The sequence below is a fragment of the Alnus glutinosa genome, chromosome 4 (assembly GCF_958979055.1).
Source record: "Alnus glutinosa chromosome 4, dhAlnGlut1.1, whole genome shotgun sequence".
Classification (NCBI taxonomy): domain Eukaryota; kingdom Viridiplantae; phylum Streptophyta; class Magnoliopsida; order Fagales; family Betulaceae; genus Alnus; species Alnus glutinosa.
Window position 1 is genome coordinate 8,590,562 of NC_084889.1, and position 17,360 is coordinate 8,607,921.

A 17,360-nucleotide genomic window follows, 5' to 3' on the forward strand; every position below is an offset into this window, starting at 1 on the left:
ATCTCTTGACTTGAAGTCTAATCCAATGCACATATTTTTCTCCTTTTTTTTTTTTTCTTCCCCCTCTCAACTAATCCTAGAATACATGCAACCTCCCCATCCTACATATATGAGTCATTATCGAACCACGTCCAGTCTAGCCGTCCAGCGGTGGACCTGATAATTCAATCCACATGTAGAAGTTGAACCCTGAGGGCAAATTAATTAAGGATAAAGAGTATTAGTCGGACATTATTTGTTTCAAAATTGTTGTGTTGTTTTGGACTTAAAATGGGCCTCACATATGTTTTGTGGACCAAATTTAAAGTTATGTCATATGTGCAACTACTTTTGGTTAGTCTCTTCGTACACGATATTGAGAGGATATATCATTAGTGGGGGTGGTTTAGTGACTTTAAACAAGTCTATAAAGTGATTGGTATATATTAGGGTGAGAGTTCGATTCTCGAAATGAAAATCTTCAGTCTTATTAGTATTAACCGCCCTCAGTTTCACTGATGCTTTGATTGAGCTGATCAGGCTATGACCATATGCTTAGAATAGCTACGATTAGTCTTTATTGCTTGCTTCTTCTTCTTTTTTAATAGAAAACATATAAAGGATACAGTATGATGAATTAAAAAGAATTGAAATGGATATTTATGTGTCTAAAACTGGAAGAAAAAAAAATGATCAATTAAAAATGAAACACAAAACTAAAGTTTAAGAGAATAATATTAGATCTATGCTCCTTATTTGGGCATTTGACCTTTTCAATTCCCAAACAGAATAATCACATCTCACTACTTTACAAGGAAGGTTCGTAGAAACATAAGAGGGAGGCTCAAAGATACTTCCTTTGATATAAAAAAAAGTGGGATGGATAATGGATTAAAGGTATTGAATCTAACTTTTTTGTTTTAATTTTTTTTTCCCCTAAAGCTAATTATATGTAGTTGACAATGACTTTTTACACTGCCCAATTTATTTTTATTTTTTTTCTTTGGGCATTGTCCAAACATTGAAGCTTCATTTGTTTTGGTGTAAAATATTTTTCACAACAATTTATTATTATAGAGGTATTGTAGAGGAGAAAAATGGTTTACATCTCTTGAGAGGTCGGAGCTTCTCTCTCCTTTTTACCACCCACGTAAAGGAACTCAATTGTTTGTTGAAGATTTTTAGGAAAGTTATTTTTTAGTGAACTCCAAATATATAGCATGTTGAGACACTACTTTACCTAAAAATTTAAGTAAATGGATTTGGGCCCAAATATACTATATAAGCTACTTACTTTTTTTACATCTTAACAATGTGAAACACCTTACAAGTGGACTCACCACTGCCGCCGCCCCCTACACCCCTCTCTCGTCATCTCCTTATGTCGTCCTGACCCGCCTCCTTACGGTAACTCTGATACCTACGCTCTTGCAAGAATGTGTTCCTTAGCTTTTTAGGCCCAATTTTATGCCCACGTGCCATTATCCTATTAGTGATGACATGGCATATTAATAGAATCTGTCAAAGTATTTTAGTAAAATTTAAAAAAAATGTCATTTACAAAAAAAGTTGTACACAACTGTAAATACATGGAATGAAACCCATATGATGGAACCTACTCACATGGGTCTCACCCTATGTATTTAAGGTTGTGCACAACTGTTATGCTAGAATCACTCTTCCAAAATTTAAGTGCAAAAATTAAATTATTATTTTAACATACTTTAAAGGCTTTTGTTATTTTTTTATATTTTACATTTATTTCTTAAAAAAATTATATATCTCACATATATTAATGACACGTATTCACTTTAAGATGTCGATTTGGAGGAGGATTATTGCTTTCAGAGGTTTTATTTGGATGAATATTTATTACTGACGAGTTTCCTTGCAGGTGTAATGGGTGATTATTGTACCTTCTGATCAAATATTGCTTTGGAGTTATTTTTACGTATGAATGAGTTATTGCTTCCGAGTTCCTCACCAACAGAAAAACGAAAACTTGCGCAGAGTCTCATGGGTGAATTATTGTACTAAGGACACAGGGACGAGTCAGCCAGGTGTCCCCCCCCCACCGGTAACTCGTACACCAATTTTGGGCCCTCTGACAATTTGTCTACCAACAGTGGCGAATCTACGGGAGAAATAAATGATACACATATTTTATATATATATATATATATTTATAATTAGTTTTAAATTTAATAGTAGATTTGAAAATAAAATGCATAAAAATTGTATAAAAAGTGTAAAAAGGTAGAATGGTAGAGGATCAGATGTGCTCTCTTTTGATCTTGAGTTTTGGATTGTGGTCGCTTGCAATTTGCTATGTAAATGGTTCAAATTCTGTTGATTTCTACATTTATTGTGACCATTGTCACGGCCACTCTCCCCCACGACCATTTACTGGGTGCCCTACTATCCCTTTGATTGATTTGAGGGTGATGAGAGTGTTAAATCACTATTTATTCTAAAAGTTTAAGCTGATAGAAATAGATAAATTTAATCACTTAATCAATATTTCAATAATCCCCTCACTTGTGGGTTCAAACTACATTTTTAATAGGTGATACTTAACACGTGAAATATAATTGAAATTGGGTGAATGAGTTTAACTCTACCACGATTCATTAAGTTCCTACTTATTTATCTTAAGTGCGGTTAAAACCTTTGAGCACCACATTGATGCATGCTTTTAATCTCCATATATTATAGTATTTGTAACATGTGGGGGATTGTTGTATTTGTTACAAACATTATTTCTTTTTTTAAGTATTTAAAACATATTACTGTTTCTCAAAATATTTATGAGTTTTTATGAAGAAGAAAAATCAGTTTTAATAATTTGGTCTTAAAGTGTTTTGACCGTTTATTTTTTTCTTCTTAAAGAATTATGACGGTTAGTCGTAAAATCTCAAAATATTACCGTTGGGTTTTTACAAATTATTAAATCTTGTTTCAACCGTTTAGTCATTAAGATGCATTAACATTTTAAACGGTTTTTGACTATTAATATTTTAAACATTTTTTTTTACCGTTGGTGATTAAAACTCTTGTCTTAGTCATTAAAGAGAAAGAAAAAACCGATGCTCATTTTGTTGATCATCAAATCATTTTAACCGTTGGTTTTGGTAGCTTTAAGAAAAGGAAAAAATTGATGGTTAACTTTTCATATATATATTAAGTTCCCAATGAGCATTTGAGAACTTACTTTTTCTTTGGCTTCCAATATATTTTCCAACGTGTAGTTTATTCCAAAGTGAATTTGTTTTAAGCCAAGAAGCTATTTGTTATATTAATATTTTTTCTATAAGAAAAAATATTCTAAAGTCCAATATCCACTTTAATCAAAGGTTGTTCTATTTGATATTCGTTCTTGGAAGCGTGTCCTTAACGAAGATAGACGCTATAGTATAATCCTGGGAGGTTACGTGTCAAGAGATTCGATCACATCGAGTTATACACTCCGAGAGGCACGAATCAACCTTTAAGAACAACACTCTTCTTGCGTGATTCCATAGCATTGTGAGATATTTCATTAATTTAATTTTAATCTCTTGTACAATATTTATTTTATTATTATTATTATTATTTCGGATCAATATGGTCTAGTATCAACAATAATTTTTCAACCAATTATTTTTTTAACAATTATTTATTTGATTGTTAATTTTCAAATTGATATTATTTTATTTCAATAAGAACTTTGTGCACCATTCAAAATTATTTCCAATATGATGGAGTCAAAGTTCGAACTTAAGACCTTTGGCTCTAATACTATGTTAAATCCTCATTTATCCTATCAGTTTAAATTTTTGTGACAAGTGGTGATTTAATAGAGAGATTGATAATGGCAGTAATTGATAATAATGATGAAGATAAGGGTCATCGATTACTAAAAAGAGAGAAAGTTTTAAATTTTGGGCAAAAAAATTTCTCCAAATTGAAATTATTTCATTCTAATTTGCAAAAGCTTCATATGTGCTAAGAGATACATGACACATTTAGAAAGTGTAATTAAAAAAGTTATTTCAAACCAATTTGAAAACGTGACAAAATTGCATCATTCATTTAAAATGAGTGGCTCGAATTAAAGTTAATATCTTCTAAACAGTATGCGATCTCAATTTTGAGTTTTTATTATTGTTATTATTTTGATTTTTGATTTTTTTTTTTTTTTAAAAGTACTTCTGAGTTACCTGTGTAGAAAACTGAGATCATATGCATTAAGATCTTCGTCGGCTCAATCTCTTGACTTGAAGTCTAATCCAATTCACAAATTTTTTATTTTTATTTTTTATTTTTCTCTCAACTAATCCTCGAATACATGCAACCTCTCCATCTTACATATATGAGTCATTATCGAACCACGTCCAGTCTAGCCGTCCAGGGGCAGACCTAATAATTCAATCCACATGTAGAAGTTGAACCGTGAGGGCAAATAAACTAAAGGATAAAGAGTATTTGTTGGACATTATTTGTTTCAAAATTGTTGTGTTGTATTGGACTTAAATGGGCCTCACATAGTCCTAAAGGGATAGCTCAATTGACTTGAGACTACGATTTATGAAGCAGAGATCACTAGTTCGAATCTTTCTTCCCCTCTTATGTGGACATGTCAAAATAAAAATAAAAAATAAAAATAAAAAAATGGGCCTCACATATGTTTTGTGGATCAGATTTAAAGTTATGTCATATGTGCAACTATTTTTGGTAAGTCTTTTCACACACGATATTGAGAGGATATATCATTAGTGGGGATGGTTTAGTGACTTTAAAATTTTTTTTAAAGTGATTGGTATGTATTTGGGTAAGAGTTCGATTCTCGAAATGAAAATCTTCAGTCTTATTAGTATTAACTACCTTCAGTTTCATTGATGCTTTGATTGAGCTGATCAGGCTATGACCAAATGTTTAGAATAGCTACAATTAGTCGTTGCCGCTTGCTTCTTTCTTTCTTTTTTAATAGAAAACATATAAAGGATACAGTATGATGAATTAAAAGAATTGAAATGGAAATTTATGCATCTAAAACGGGGAAAAGAAAAATGATCAATTAAAAATGAAACACAAAACTAAAGTTTAAAAGAATAATATTAGATCTACGCTCTTTATTTGGGCATTTGACCTTTTCAACTCTCAAACATAATAATCACATCACACTACTTTACAAGGAAGGTTCGTAGAAACATAAGAGGGAGGCTCAAAGATACTTCTGTGTGATAAAGAAGTGGGATGGATAATGGATTAAAGGTATTGAATCTAACTTTTTTTTTTTTTTTTTTTTTTTTTTCCCTAAAGCTAATTATATGTAGTTGACAATGACTTTTTACACTACCCAATTTATTTTTATTTTTTTCTTTGGGCATTGTCCAAACATTGAAGCTTCGTTTATTTTGGTGTAAAATATTTTTACAACAATTTATTATTGTAGAGGAGAAAAATGGCTTACATCTCGAGAGGTTGGAGCTTCTCTCTCCTTTTTACTACTATCGCAGAGGAACTCAATTGTTTGTTGAAGATTTTTAGGAAAGTTCTTTTTTAGTGAGCTCTTAATATATAGTATATTGAGACACTACTTTACCTCAAAATTTAAGTAGATGAATTTCGGCCCAAATATACTATATAAATTACTTACTTTTTTTACATCTTAGTAATGTGAAACACCTCACAAGTGCACTCACCACTGTCGCTGCCCCCTACACCCCTCGCTCGTCATCTCCTTATGTTGTCCTGACTTACTTCCTTACGGTAACTCTCTACCATACAGAGGAACCCAGCCGCCCCTCTACCCATCACTACCTTTCTCTGCCTGTCACTCACCGTCCCCGTGCCCCATCCAAACAATTGACCCATTCCTTGCACTGTAGCGTCTCGCCATCTTCCTCTTCCCTCCTCTAAAAAAGTTTCTCCCTTCCGTCTCCATCCACGTTGTAGGTTTCTGTGGAGTTTCTTTTCTTTCTTAATTGTGGGGTCTATACGGTTCCCAATCATAGAGGGTAGATATTTTTCTGAAAAAAAAAAAAAAAAAAAAATCGATATTGTTTTCAAGATCTCAACCAAATGATTTCGAAAATATGTTCACCAAAAACATTTATTTTTCCCCAAAAATCATTTTCCTTTACCTAAATTATGAAGATATATGAACGCAAAAAGGTGCTTTCAGACTGCATAATTGGATGATAACTTGATAAGACCGAAAAAAAAAAAAAAAAAAAAAAAAAATTCCTAGTCATTAATCCCCGCCGATAATTGAAGCAGCCGACGTTGCGTTAGACCGAGTCAATCGGCGTTCCTTTGTCGTGGCTGCTACAAAGACACTCCTGTTGGAACTTGGAAAAGTTGCAACCAAGCTTGTCTTTCCGAGGAAGCAGCCGACGTGACAAGTAGTAGAGAGAGACGGAGACCAAGTTGGACACGTATTTTACCAGTATTTTTTTTAATTGGAAAAGTAATAGTAATCATTGTCAGCTTTTGTTCCGACTTCCGGCTTCTTTCCTTCAATTCTCGCTTGTCCAATAAAAACTCGGATTTGTGGTCTGCTTTTGTTTTTTTGTCGCAGAAGTTGGCAAGTGCTTCACTCATGTAATAGTGCAAAGAATAAATCAATTATTGACCCTCATTTTATCCCCCTAATTTCACACCGACGGTCCAATATAGACATTTTACTTTCATTCACGTGATCATATCAAGTCAATATAACATGAGGTATAAAGTAAAACATTACTTGTAGCGTAATGGCATGAACTTATTTTGTAAAGTAATGTTAAATCACTTTTTTATTCTATCACTATTTTTACTCAATTGACGTAACAGCATCGATTGGTCAATATTGATAGGACAAGCTGACAATGACCGATATACTTTTTAGCGTTGCTCATTTCATTACAAGAAAGCTAGGTAATTAAGAACTTAATTATATGTACTTTACAGTGTCTTGATGTATTTTGTGGAATGTACTAGTTGTTAGAAATTCAAACACAACGTATATAGACGGAAAAAATTAAACTATTTTGATCAAGTCATGATTGTTTATACAATTTGAGTAAAAATACACTTTTATAACTCATTTTTTAAAATTGGAAAATTATAATCTACGACACTTGACTAGCCTTTTTAAATAGAAACATACATATTTATATTTCTACATTTTTATATAAAGACTAAGCTAGAGACTATTCTTAGAATCAATATTATTATTGGCATTCACTCTATTGTTAAATATAATTCAATCAACTAATACTATTAGAATTTGAATATGACTATATAATATTCAATAATATAATAACTAAGTTAAAATGAAATTCTTATATTAAATCTAATAATAAAACTTATTTCGCACGAGATATATTTATGTCCTTCATCATGAGGTGACTCCAATTAATTTGTACACCCTTTTTTATAAAATATTTATGAATAAAGTTTTATCTTTAAACTCCATTTTTTTATTATTAATTTCTCTAAAAAAAACAAAATCAACTTCATTTTTTTTTTATTATCAAACAACTTTCTTTAATTTTCTCTCGTAAAAAATTCAAATTTTCTTTAACCTTTATAATCAATCACTTCTCTTTATTATTAATTAAAAATAAATAAAAAATTGAAAACAAGAAAAACATTTTTCTTTGAGATTTGTGCACTTATTGTTGGCATATTGCAATAAAATTTATTAGAGAAAGCATGCATAAATATGATAAAAAGTATATTTGGTACGAAAGCAACAACTTGAACGGTTCATCAAAGTGACAGACTTTTCAATTTTCCTCGCATCTTTTTGGTGATAAGAGAGAGAAATGAAAGATAAGACGAGAAGGCTGTCGGGTCCACGTCAGACTCCGCGTTGGAAAATGCCACGTCCGTCACGATCAACTGCCCGCCCTTTTGGTAATTAGGGGTAGGTTTGGCCATAATTTAATGTGTCTTCCGTCAATATGTTTACGGTTTAATAATTCCCTTCCCTCCCATTTCTAAAGGAGAAATTTTTTTTTAGCGAAAATAAAAGGTAATTTATGTAATATAAAGTAAAAAAAAAAAATTTGTATTATAATAAGTTTTTTATTTAAATAATAAAAAAAAATTATTGATATGATATAAAAAATAAAAAAATATAAAAAATATTTTAAAATTTATATATTTTAAGAGAGGTGAAAATAAAGAGAGGTGAAAATAAAGAGAGACGAGGAGATGGGAGTTATTAAAGGGGCCTACGTTTTGGCTCATACATGAATCATGTAGAAGATTAGGCTCTTGAAGCCTTCCAATTCTACGAGAAGAAAGAAAAATATAACAAGAACAAGTTCGGCTATGTTTCCAAATTTAATTGTTTAGAGAAATGCTTGGTTGTACACTGTCATCCCGCTCTTATCCCACCCTTGTGTACTTGGACCAATAATGTGAGAGATAGTAGAGAGAGTATAGTGGGACCCTATTTTTTTAACAATATTATTAGTCCACGTAAACAAAGGTGTGATAGGAGTGGGATAAGAATGTACAACCAAGCATTTCTCAATTGTTTATCATGTTGAAGTTCAAAAGTACCGTTTAAGTCAAAAGTCAAAACTATCTTAAATTTAGATAAAACTTTGATTATTTAGTCTATGATTTTCCTCAAATTGCGATTCAAAGAAAATTTTGAGTATAAAATTGTGTTGACAGTTGAGTGTTGTTGATACGATGATTAAGGGTGAAAATTCGGTTATAGTCACTGTTTATTGGCTAAAATCGATAATCGTAACCAGAGTAGTCGGCTAATCAAAATCGCCAACCGGCTTCAGTAACCGAATTACCGGTTATCGGTTAACCGACGGTTACTGATTGATACTCAATTTTCTCGATTGGTAACTAAAATTTAAAAAAAATTAGGTTTTTTGAGTCTAATTTGGGCATTAAACCTACTTTTGAGACTTAATTTAGACTTTTTTAGCCTTTAAAAAAAAAAAATCAACATTTTTTGACCAAATATGTTGGCCTATTGGAATGAAAGTAAAAGTGTAAAACCTTAAATTTTATTATTTTGATTTTTTAAATAAATATATATATATATATATACACACACACCCGGTTACCGGTTATAACCGGTTTCAATATTTTCTAGAACCGATAACCATTTAGGTAGGGCCAATTATCGGTTATTGGCCGGTTATAATCAACGGCCTTTACATCCATAATGATGATCGCAATTAAAAACGCCGAGTTCTCGATGCTTGAGTTTTACATGAGAACCAAAGATTAGAAAGGCAAAAGTTAGTGAGAAAATGTAAGAAAGAGCATATAAAGAATTTGAATACGAGTAAAATAACAGTAAGAGAGTGTATAATCATAATGTACGTGAACTGCCTTTTTTTGGGTCCCTTTTTGTAGAGTTTGTGCATTCTGGATTGGTAAGCATACCAAGGTAACGGGTAAGTAGTCAATAGGTCATTTATTGAATGTAACAATTTTATTTTTAATATTTTTTAGAGCCTCCGACCTTATTTCTTTAATGGGCGAGTTCTTGAGAGATAAGTTTCTTTAGGCTTGTAGCCTACTTTTTGAGTAATTCTACATGTTTATTGAGTGTTCATAAAAAAATAAAATGACTTTTAAAATTATTATTATGCATGTGATCGATCAAATGATGATTTTGATCAAATGGTAATTTTAAAAGCCACCTTATTTTTTAATGGACACTTAATATACTATTAAAATTACTCTTACTTTCATTGGGAGGGAGGATGGCCAGTTGAGTAATTCTAAGTATACATTAAGCGTCCATAAAAAAATGAGGTGACTTTTAAAATTATCATTGAGCATGTGATTGATCAAATGATAATTTTAAAAGTAACGTCATTTTTTTTTTTTTATGAATATTTAATATACTATTAGAATTACTCTAAATAACCATTATCTTCATCTTTTTGTGATTATTTGACCTGCTTATTTTCCCTTTTTATTTTATTTTATTTTATTTTTTGTGATTTCTTATCTAATGAGTCATCAATAGATCAGATATTGACTCCTTAGTTAATTTTCGTTCCTGTATGCATGCTTTTCTGTGAGCTCAGGTTCAGTTGGCGCCTAGCTTGCCTTGTGGGCCATTCTTGGGCCCATTAATTTTTGTTACCTCTTAGATACTCCAAATTTATGTATACGAGTGTAAAAAGATTGAGTCATGCATTAAAAATATATTACAAGTGTGATTGATTAATATAATATAGTTAGATTCAAATTCAATTGAAGGTCTTTGATTGAATGGTATCCAAACAAACTAAATTAAGTGTTAAAAGATTGAGTCATGCATTAAAAATATATTACAAATGTGATTGATTAATATAATATAGTTAGATTCAAATTCAATTGAAGCTCTTTGATTGAATGGTATTCAAACAAACTAAATTAAGTGTAAAAAGATTGAGTCGTGCATTAAAAATATATTACAAGTGTGATTGATTAATATAATATAGTTAGATTCAAATTCAATTGAAGGTCTTTGATTGAATGGTATTCAAACAAACTAAAACACTCTCAAAAATATCAATTCTCCTTACAAATTATTCTACGCAATAGTGGTGACGTCTGATAAACAGTTTTGAGAGGGATTTTTTGTGTTTCGGTTAAAAAAATGTTTTGATGTGATATAAAAGTGAAAATAATCTTGAATTTTTTTTTAAAAGAAAAATTGTTCGTTAATATTTGAACTTTTTGGGATAGAAATGAAAAATAAAAGGTTTATAAATTTGAAAGATAAAGTTTCCATGTGGGATCATTTTGGCATCTTTGGTTGATGCAACTTTTCTATACCTCCTTTTTTGCCCATTGACAAGGATCATTTTAAAGGGGGATTATCTAAATTAAATGTTCTAGTAGTTGTGTGGCACACAAAGATTCACAAAAAGGTGATGTTCTAGTTTCATACCTCACCACTCAAAAACATAAACACATTCATTCTAGTATCGCTATCATGTGTGGGAATCAATAATCACTTCATTTTATTTATTTATTTATTTGAAAAAAAAAAAAAAGAAAGGAAAGGAGGAGAGGAATATTATGGAATAGGTTTGGAAGAAGTAATTGGCATTTAATATATTAAAAAAAAAAACAACAACAATTAGATGTGATTCGAATACAAATATAAAAGTTAGAGTAATGTTATCATGATAGATTGAACCCCAATTATGCACCCTTTTATTTTTTAAGATGAAAAGCAAGTCTTAACCATAATTTTGATGCCAACGACTAAAACCCAAGCAAAGTCAAGCCAATCATTCACCTCTCATATGATAATTCATTAAGCCCCGGTAAAACACTATTATACTTTCAATCAAAGGAAAGGAAAAATCAAAGCCAAGAGAGAAACCTCTTTGAATCTTCTAATATTAACGACACTTCTGTCACAGTCACATGCTGCCCTCAAGTTCAGGCTTTATCTTTGAAGAGCGAGCTTGCCCTGACCACTGACCAACCACCAATGTCTTGGCCGGGACCCAAACAACCATCATAAACCCAGAAAGCCTTGCCAAGTGGTAGCCATGAACTGCACAACTTGAGCAGCTCCAACCCCCAGAGTCATTGATAGCTCCGGTGAGTCTGAAAGGTCCGTTGCAGTGCCAGAGCCCTGGCGGTTGGGGCACTGTGCGTTTCTCATTAATGTTTTTTAGTCTTCAAAGCCTGTGTGCCATTACGGTCTAGAGAGAGAGAGACAGATAGAGTATTAAATTTACGTGGGATAGTTAAGAAATCTGTTGGGTGGTTTGGACAGAGGAACAGCATAGAATGCAAAATCAAAGCTCGTGATAAGAGGCAAGAGAATTTCGCAGAGCGCAATGAATAAACGTTTATCTATTATTGTTCACAAGAGAGTCCAAGATGAAACTACATGCAACATGACGAGCATTAACTTCACATTATCGCAAACAGTCATGGGACAAGCTCAGCGAGGTCTGCTTAAGGTAGCGATATTCATGTTCGTGTTGATTCAGTGTGGCGTAGCTCAGCAACAAGAGCGGCTGAGCTCGAGCATCGAACGGTCAGCGTTACTCGATCTCCGGTCGTCGCTGGGGCTCAGAGGCAAGGACTGGCCGATAAAGTCCGACCCGTGCACGAACTGGACCGGGGTCCAGTGCCAGAACGGGCAGGTCATTGAGATCAATTTGTCCGGGCTGAGACGAACCCGGGTTGGGCGGCAAAACCCACAGTTCTCTGTGGATTCGCTGGCCAATTTGATCCACTTGAAATCTTTCAACGCTTCTGGGTTTTCGCTTCCCGGGACTATTCCCGACTTGTTCGGCGCAAGCCTTAATGCACTCCAAGTGCTCGATCTCCGGTCTTGCTCGGTGATCGGTCCGATTCCTTCGTCGCTCGGTAATTTGCGTGCACTTAATAGTTTGTATCTGTCTAGTAATAGACTTACTGGTATTATATCTCCTGCATTGGGACGGTTATCGGAACTGTCAGTTCTTGATCTTTCGCGGAACACACTTACTGGGTCAATTTCTTCTGATTTTGAGTCTCTTGGTAATCTTACCAGGCTTGACCTTTCTTCTAATTTTTTATCTGGGCCGATTCCAGCTGGTCTGGGTAACCTTTCTAGACTTCAATACTTGAATCTTTCTGATAATAGTTTCACTTCTTCAATACCTGGTCAATTGGGTGGCCTTTCTCGATTGTTAGACCTCGATCTCAGCAAGAATTCTCTATCAGGGTCATTGCCTGTGGAGTTGAGAGGGTTGAGGAGTTTGCGGGGGATGGATGTCGGACAGAATGTTCTGGAGGGTCCATTTCCAGATGGTTTGTTTATGAATCTTAGTTCAAATGGTAATGCCACTGTTGTTGTTGTGTTCAATCTCTCAAACAATCGGTTATATGGAGCTCTGAATTTGTCGTCTCTTGGGAAGTTTAGTTCACTTGATTTCTCCGGTAACTATTTCCAAGGCAAGATACTTGATGCCAATCAAAGCAATGTTACTGTTGAAAGAAATTGTCTACAGATGGTGCCGGAGCAGAGGAGTTTGGAGGATTGTGGAAAGTTTTATGCCGATAAGGGCTTGACTTTTGATAATTTTGGAGCCCCAGAACCCACTCCATCATTGCATTCAAAGACCAACAGAAGATTGATATACATAATGGTCGGTCTATTTGGTGGGATTGGTTTCATTGTGCTTTTAGTATTTGTCATTGTACTGCTCCTGAGAATTTGTGACAAGGGCATTGCAGATCAAAGAGGGACTGCAAATGTGGGGCCTGTGCCAGAAGGAGGCAGTCCTTCGTTACCCAAGGATCCTGTTTGTATGACAGGTCTGGGAGAAATATATGCCTATGAACAGATGCTCCACTTCACTGGTGATTTTAGTGAAGCAAATCTTATAAAACATGGCCACTCTGGAGACATTTTCCGGGGATTTTTGGAGGGTGGGGTCCCTGTAGTAATAAAAAAGATAGATTTGCTTTCCTTCAAGAAAGAATCATACATGATGGAGTTGGAATTTTTTAGCAAAGTTTCACATACCAGGTTGGTTCCACTATTGGGGCACTGCTTGGAGCATGAGAGCGAGAAGTTTTTGGTTTACAAAGATTTACCAAATGGAGACTTGGCTAATTCTTTGCACAGAGTTTCCAAGTCCCAGGAAGGCAGTTTTCGGTCTCTGGATTGGATTACAAGGCTGAAAATTGCGACCGGAGCTGCCGAAGCCCTAGCTTACCTACATCATGACTGCACCCCTCCCCTTGTCCACAGGTATTATTGAACGTGCTTATGGCTACGATGTTTTCTCTTCATTCATATAAGGTTTTTTTTTCTTTTTTCTTTTTTAAGTATTCATTCATATAAGTTAAGTTGCTGATTTCTTGAGAAATTCCCACTTTTGATAGCATTATATGTGGTGATTTAGAATGCTCGTGTGATGATTTCTGCCTGTTGGGAGCTTAGAGTTGATTTGTTTAAATGATGAAAGAAGGCAAAGAAAACTTAATTCTGTATTTTTGGAATTTTTTACTTGCTGAACTCTGTCGCTGAATACTTTTTCAGGACCTAAAAGCTTTGTGATTGCCTATAATGAGAATCATACTCCAAGCATTGGATGTGGATGTCTTGATTGTCCTAGATATATTTTATGTGGAATTTTCACCCTAAGCATCTAAGACATACCGTGCGGTTGCAACTTAGTCTCTGACTGATATAAGGTCCTGGGGAGTATTTAAACTGAGAGAACCCTTTTTTTTTTCTTTTTTTCATGAAAAACCCAAGAGTGTTGCACGAATGCTGAAATCAAGAACCTGACAGTAAATATCTTCTTCTTTGAGAGATTATTATGCCAAAAATCATCGTACGGGGAAAGTTTTGTAAATTTTGTGCTATTTTCTGCAAATTTAGTAGGGACATACTCGTCTAAATGATCTACAAAATTCGAAGATTTGGATCATTAATTACTGTTTTCTGATTTTTTTTATTTTTTATTTTTTGGTGGTAAGAAACTGGGATGTGTTTCCTACCACAGGGATGACCCCTCATGAGACTTATGGTATGTAACTGCTGTTTTTCCACATGTAGTCATAGAACATGGTTTCAACTAGGACCTTCAGTTCCTTTTAATGGAGAATCAGCAATCTATGCTGGTGAAAAGAGATGTCTCTACTCCATGAGTTTGCTAACAAGATTATATAGTGATCATTTTCACATGCTTTCATTTCAGTCAATTTCAATTAGCAATATTATATACTAAGACTTTTCACATGCTTTCATTTTGGTTAATTCCATTTTTAGTTAAATATCAATTCTTTTGTACATAGAGTGTGTAATCTTTTACTAGCTATATTTAGAAGTATTATGCCCAGTGGTGCAAATATTAAATGCAATCATATTTTTGGTGTTTGAAGAGATGTTCAAGCGAGCAGTATACTTCTTGATGATAAGTTTGAAGTGCGACTTGGAAGCTTGAGCGAGGTTCATGCCCAAGATGGGGATTCTCACCAAAATGCGTTCACAAGGTTCTTGCGTAAGCCACAGTAAGTACTTTCTCAATTATACAATTTGGATTTTCAAGTTGTGCATTCCATATGGTGCAGACAAACAAACCCACCCCCCCCCCCCCCCCAAAAAAAAAAAAAAAAAACTTTTTTTGCTTCAACATTTGTTGAGCTTTAACCTAGTACATATGTGCTCTTGGAGAGCATCATTGACAGCACAAGTTGGCATGTCTTGAGACTTGGTTAATCAAAAAAATTGTCTTAAAAAATTCAAGAAGAAAACAGATCGTAATATAATAGAAATATTTGATAACATATCAGGGCCATGAAATGGATCAAATTTGCAGATTGACACTACCAGTATAGAAAAGCTCATTAGATGTGTGACTGAGCCTGTTCATCTTCTCACTTCGTTATAGGGAGTTTGTCAGCTGCATGAATTGTAACTCCCTATCAATGTAATACTAGATGTATGTATGGTTTTCATCATTTGTCCCCATGAAATCGATTACTTAAAAGGAATGTTTAATCCACTTTACCTAAGAATTAATATGGAATCAAATTAACTGTCTTTTGCCGTGCCTCTTCATTTTTATTACTTTATTTTGTTTCCACGGTTAGATATTTTTATTGCGTTTTGTTCATTAGTGTGACATTATTTTCCTCTTGTTCTTGTGCAGAATCTCTGAACATGGCCCTTCTGGTGCGTATATTCACTTACTTTGTTTGGATATTCTTTATTTTATTTAGCTATTTGTCAACATATTAAGAGCCTGTATGGGATTGCGTTGGGAAATTGAGTTTTTGTCTATAAAAAAAAAATCCTAAAAGAGCTTTTTAGAAAAAGCTTAATTTACAAGATTCATTCAAAATGCAGTTTTTGGCTTTTTAGAGCAAAAAAAACAAAAAGTGATTTGTAAGTTTTTTATCAAACAGGCCCATTTTTGCTAGGCACAACTTTTGAAGTACTAAAATTACTTGTTAAGCTCCCTAACGCAATTACAAACAGGCTCTCAGACATAATTTAAATATGCATCCTCTTCATTTGATCATCCTTGACCTTCTAGTCCTCTGTGTGGGAATGGACTGTAATCCTGTGTGTAATAGTTCAATCCCCAAATATTCTACACCTCCAGGAGAATAAGTGGATAATCTTGTGTAGGATTGATAAGCTGAAGTTTAGACATGGATGAATATGCTACTATCTTCACAGATAATGCGTATTACTTCCCTTACAACTTGAAATTTTAGGTTGGTTCATACTTTGCTGAAGCAAGTCTGTTAATTCAAAGAAAGTGATTCAGCTTGGTAGAGGAGAGTGGGCTATGCAGAATTTTTTATGTATTTGGCATTTCAGAGATTCTTTTCCCTTTCATCTTTGGAGAAGAAACTTACTAGTGTTTTGTTTCCTTTCTTTGGTAATGGACAGCCTTATCATCAGCAACTTGCGCTTACGATGTATACTGTTTTGGTAAGGTCTTGCTTGAGCTTGTAACGGGCAAGCTTGGCGTCAGCAAATCAGATGATGATACTACAAGAGACTGGTTGGAACAAACGCTGCCTCACATCAGCATATACGACAAGGAACTGGTAACTAAAATTGTTGACCCATCTCTAATAGTAGATGAGGATCTATTGGAAGAGGTATGGGCCATGGCAATCGTGGCCAGGTCCTGCCTTAACCCGAAGCCCCCCAGACGTCCCCCGATGAAATATATCCTCAAAGCTTTGGAAAACCCTTTAAAGGTAGTTAGGGAGGAGAGTTCCAGCTCTGGAAAGTTGCGAACAACGTCATCTAGGAGATCTTGGAGTGCTGCATATTTTGGTAGCTGGCGGCAAAGCTCATCAGAAGGTGCCACCATTCCAGGCCATACTGGTGTCAGTGGCTTAAAACAGTCGGGGAGAGTAAACTCTCATGGAAGTGGTGGACAAGAATTCTCATCTTCAAATAAAAGGTCATCCGGTGAAATTTTCCCTGAACCAGTTGAAATGCAAGACCTGGAGAGGCAAGATGAGCATTAATTGTGAGGGTATTTGTTGCTCCTTATTGATGATATTGCGAGCTGCCCAATTGCCTGCATAATCACAGTATTTCTGGAAAGCAACCTTTTCCAATAGCCTCTCATGAGGGTCCAAAGCCATTTGATGAAGATAATGTGGTACGTTGACCCATCTGAAGAAGATTATCTGGTGGGGAAAGTATTGTTGAGGCCAATGAAATGGCTAAAGAAGTGTGACTTGTAAATTGAGCCAGATTCTCATAGGTTTTGAAAGCTTGTATTTTGTCACAAGCTGTAATTTTTTCTCTGTAATGGATGCTTTCTCATAGATTCCATAGGGGAATGTAAGTTTGTAATAGGTTAGAATCTCTTCTTGCAGGATTGTTGAATTTTACTCACCCTTGAAAAGAAATTACTTGCCCAAAAAAAGGCATTGTTGTA

General features: G+C 34.1%; 1 protein-coding gene across 1 annotated transcript; it reads left to right on the top strand.

Moving 5' to 3' along the window:
- Nucleotides 1-11,263: 11,263 nt before the first annotated feature.
- LOC133865469 (probable LRR receptor-like serine/threonine-protein kinase At2g16250) lies at nucleotides 11,264-17,360 on the top strand. The gene is made up of 4 exons (XM_062301881.1): nucleotides 11,264-13,690; nucleotides 14,830-14,958; nucleotides 15,600-15,622; nucleotides 16,349-17,360. Exons 1-4 carry the CDS (start codon nucleotides 11,781-11,783, stop codon nucleotides 16,939-16,941), a joined length of 2,655 nt encoding a protein of 884 aa, XP_062157865.1. The 5' UTR covers nucleotides 11,264-11,780; the 3' UTR covers nucleotides 16,942-17,360.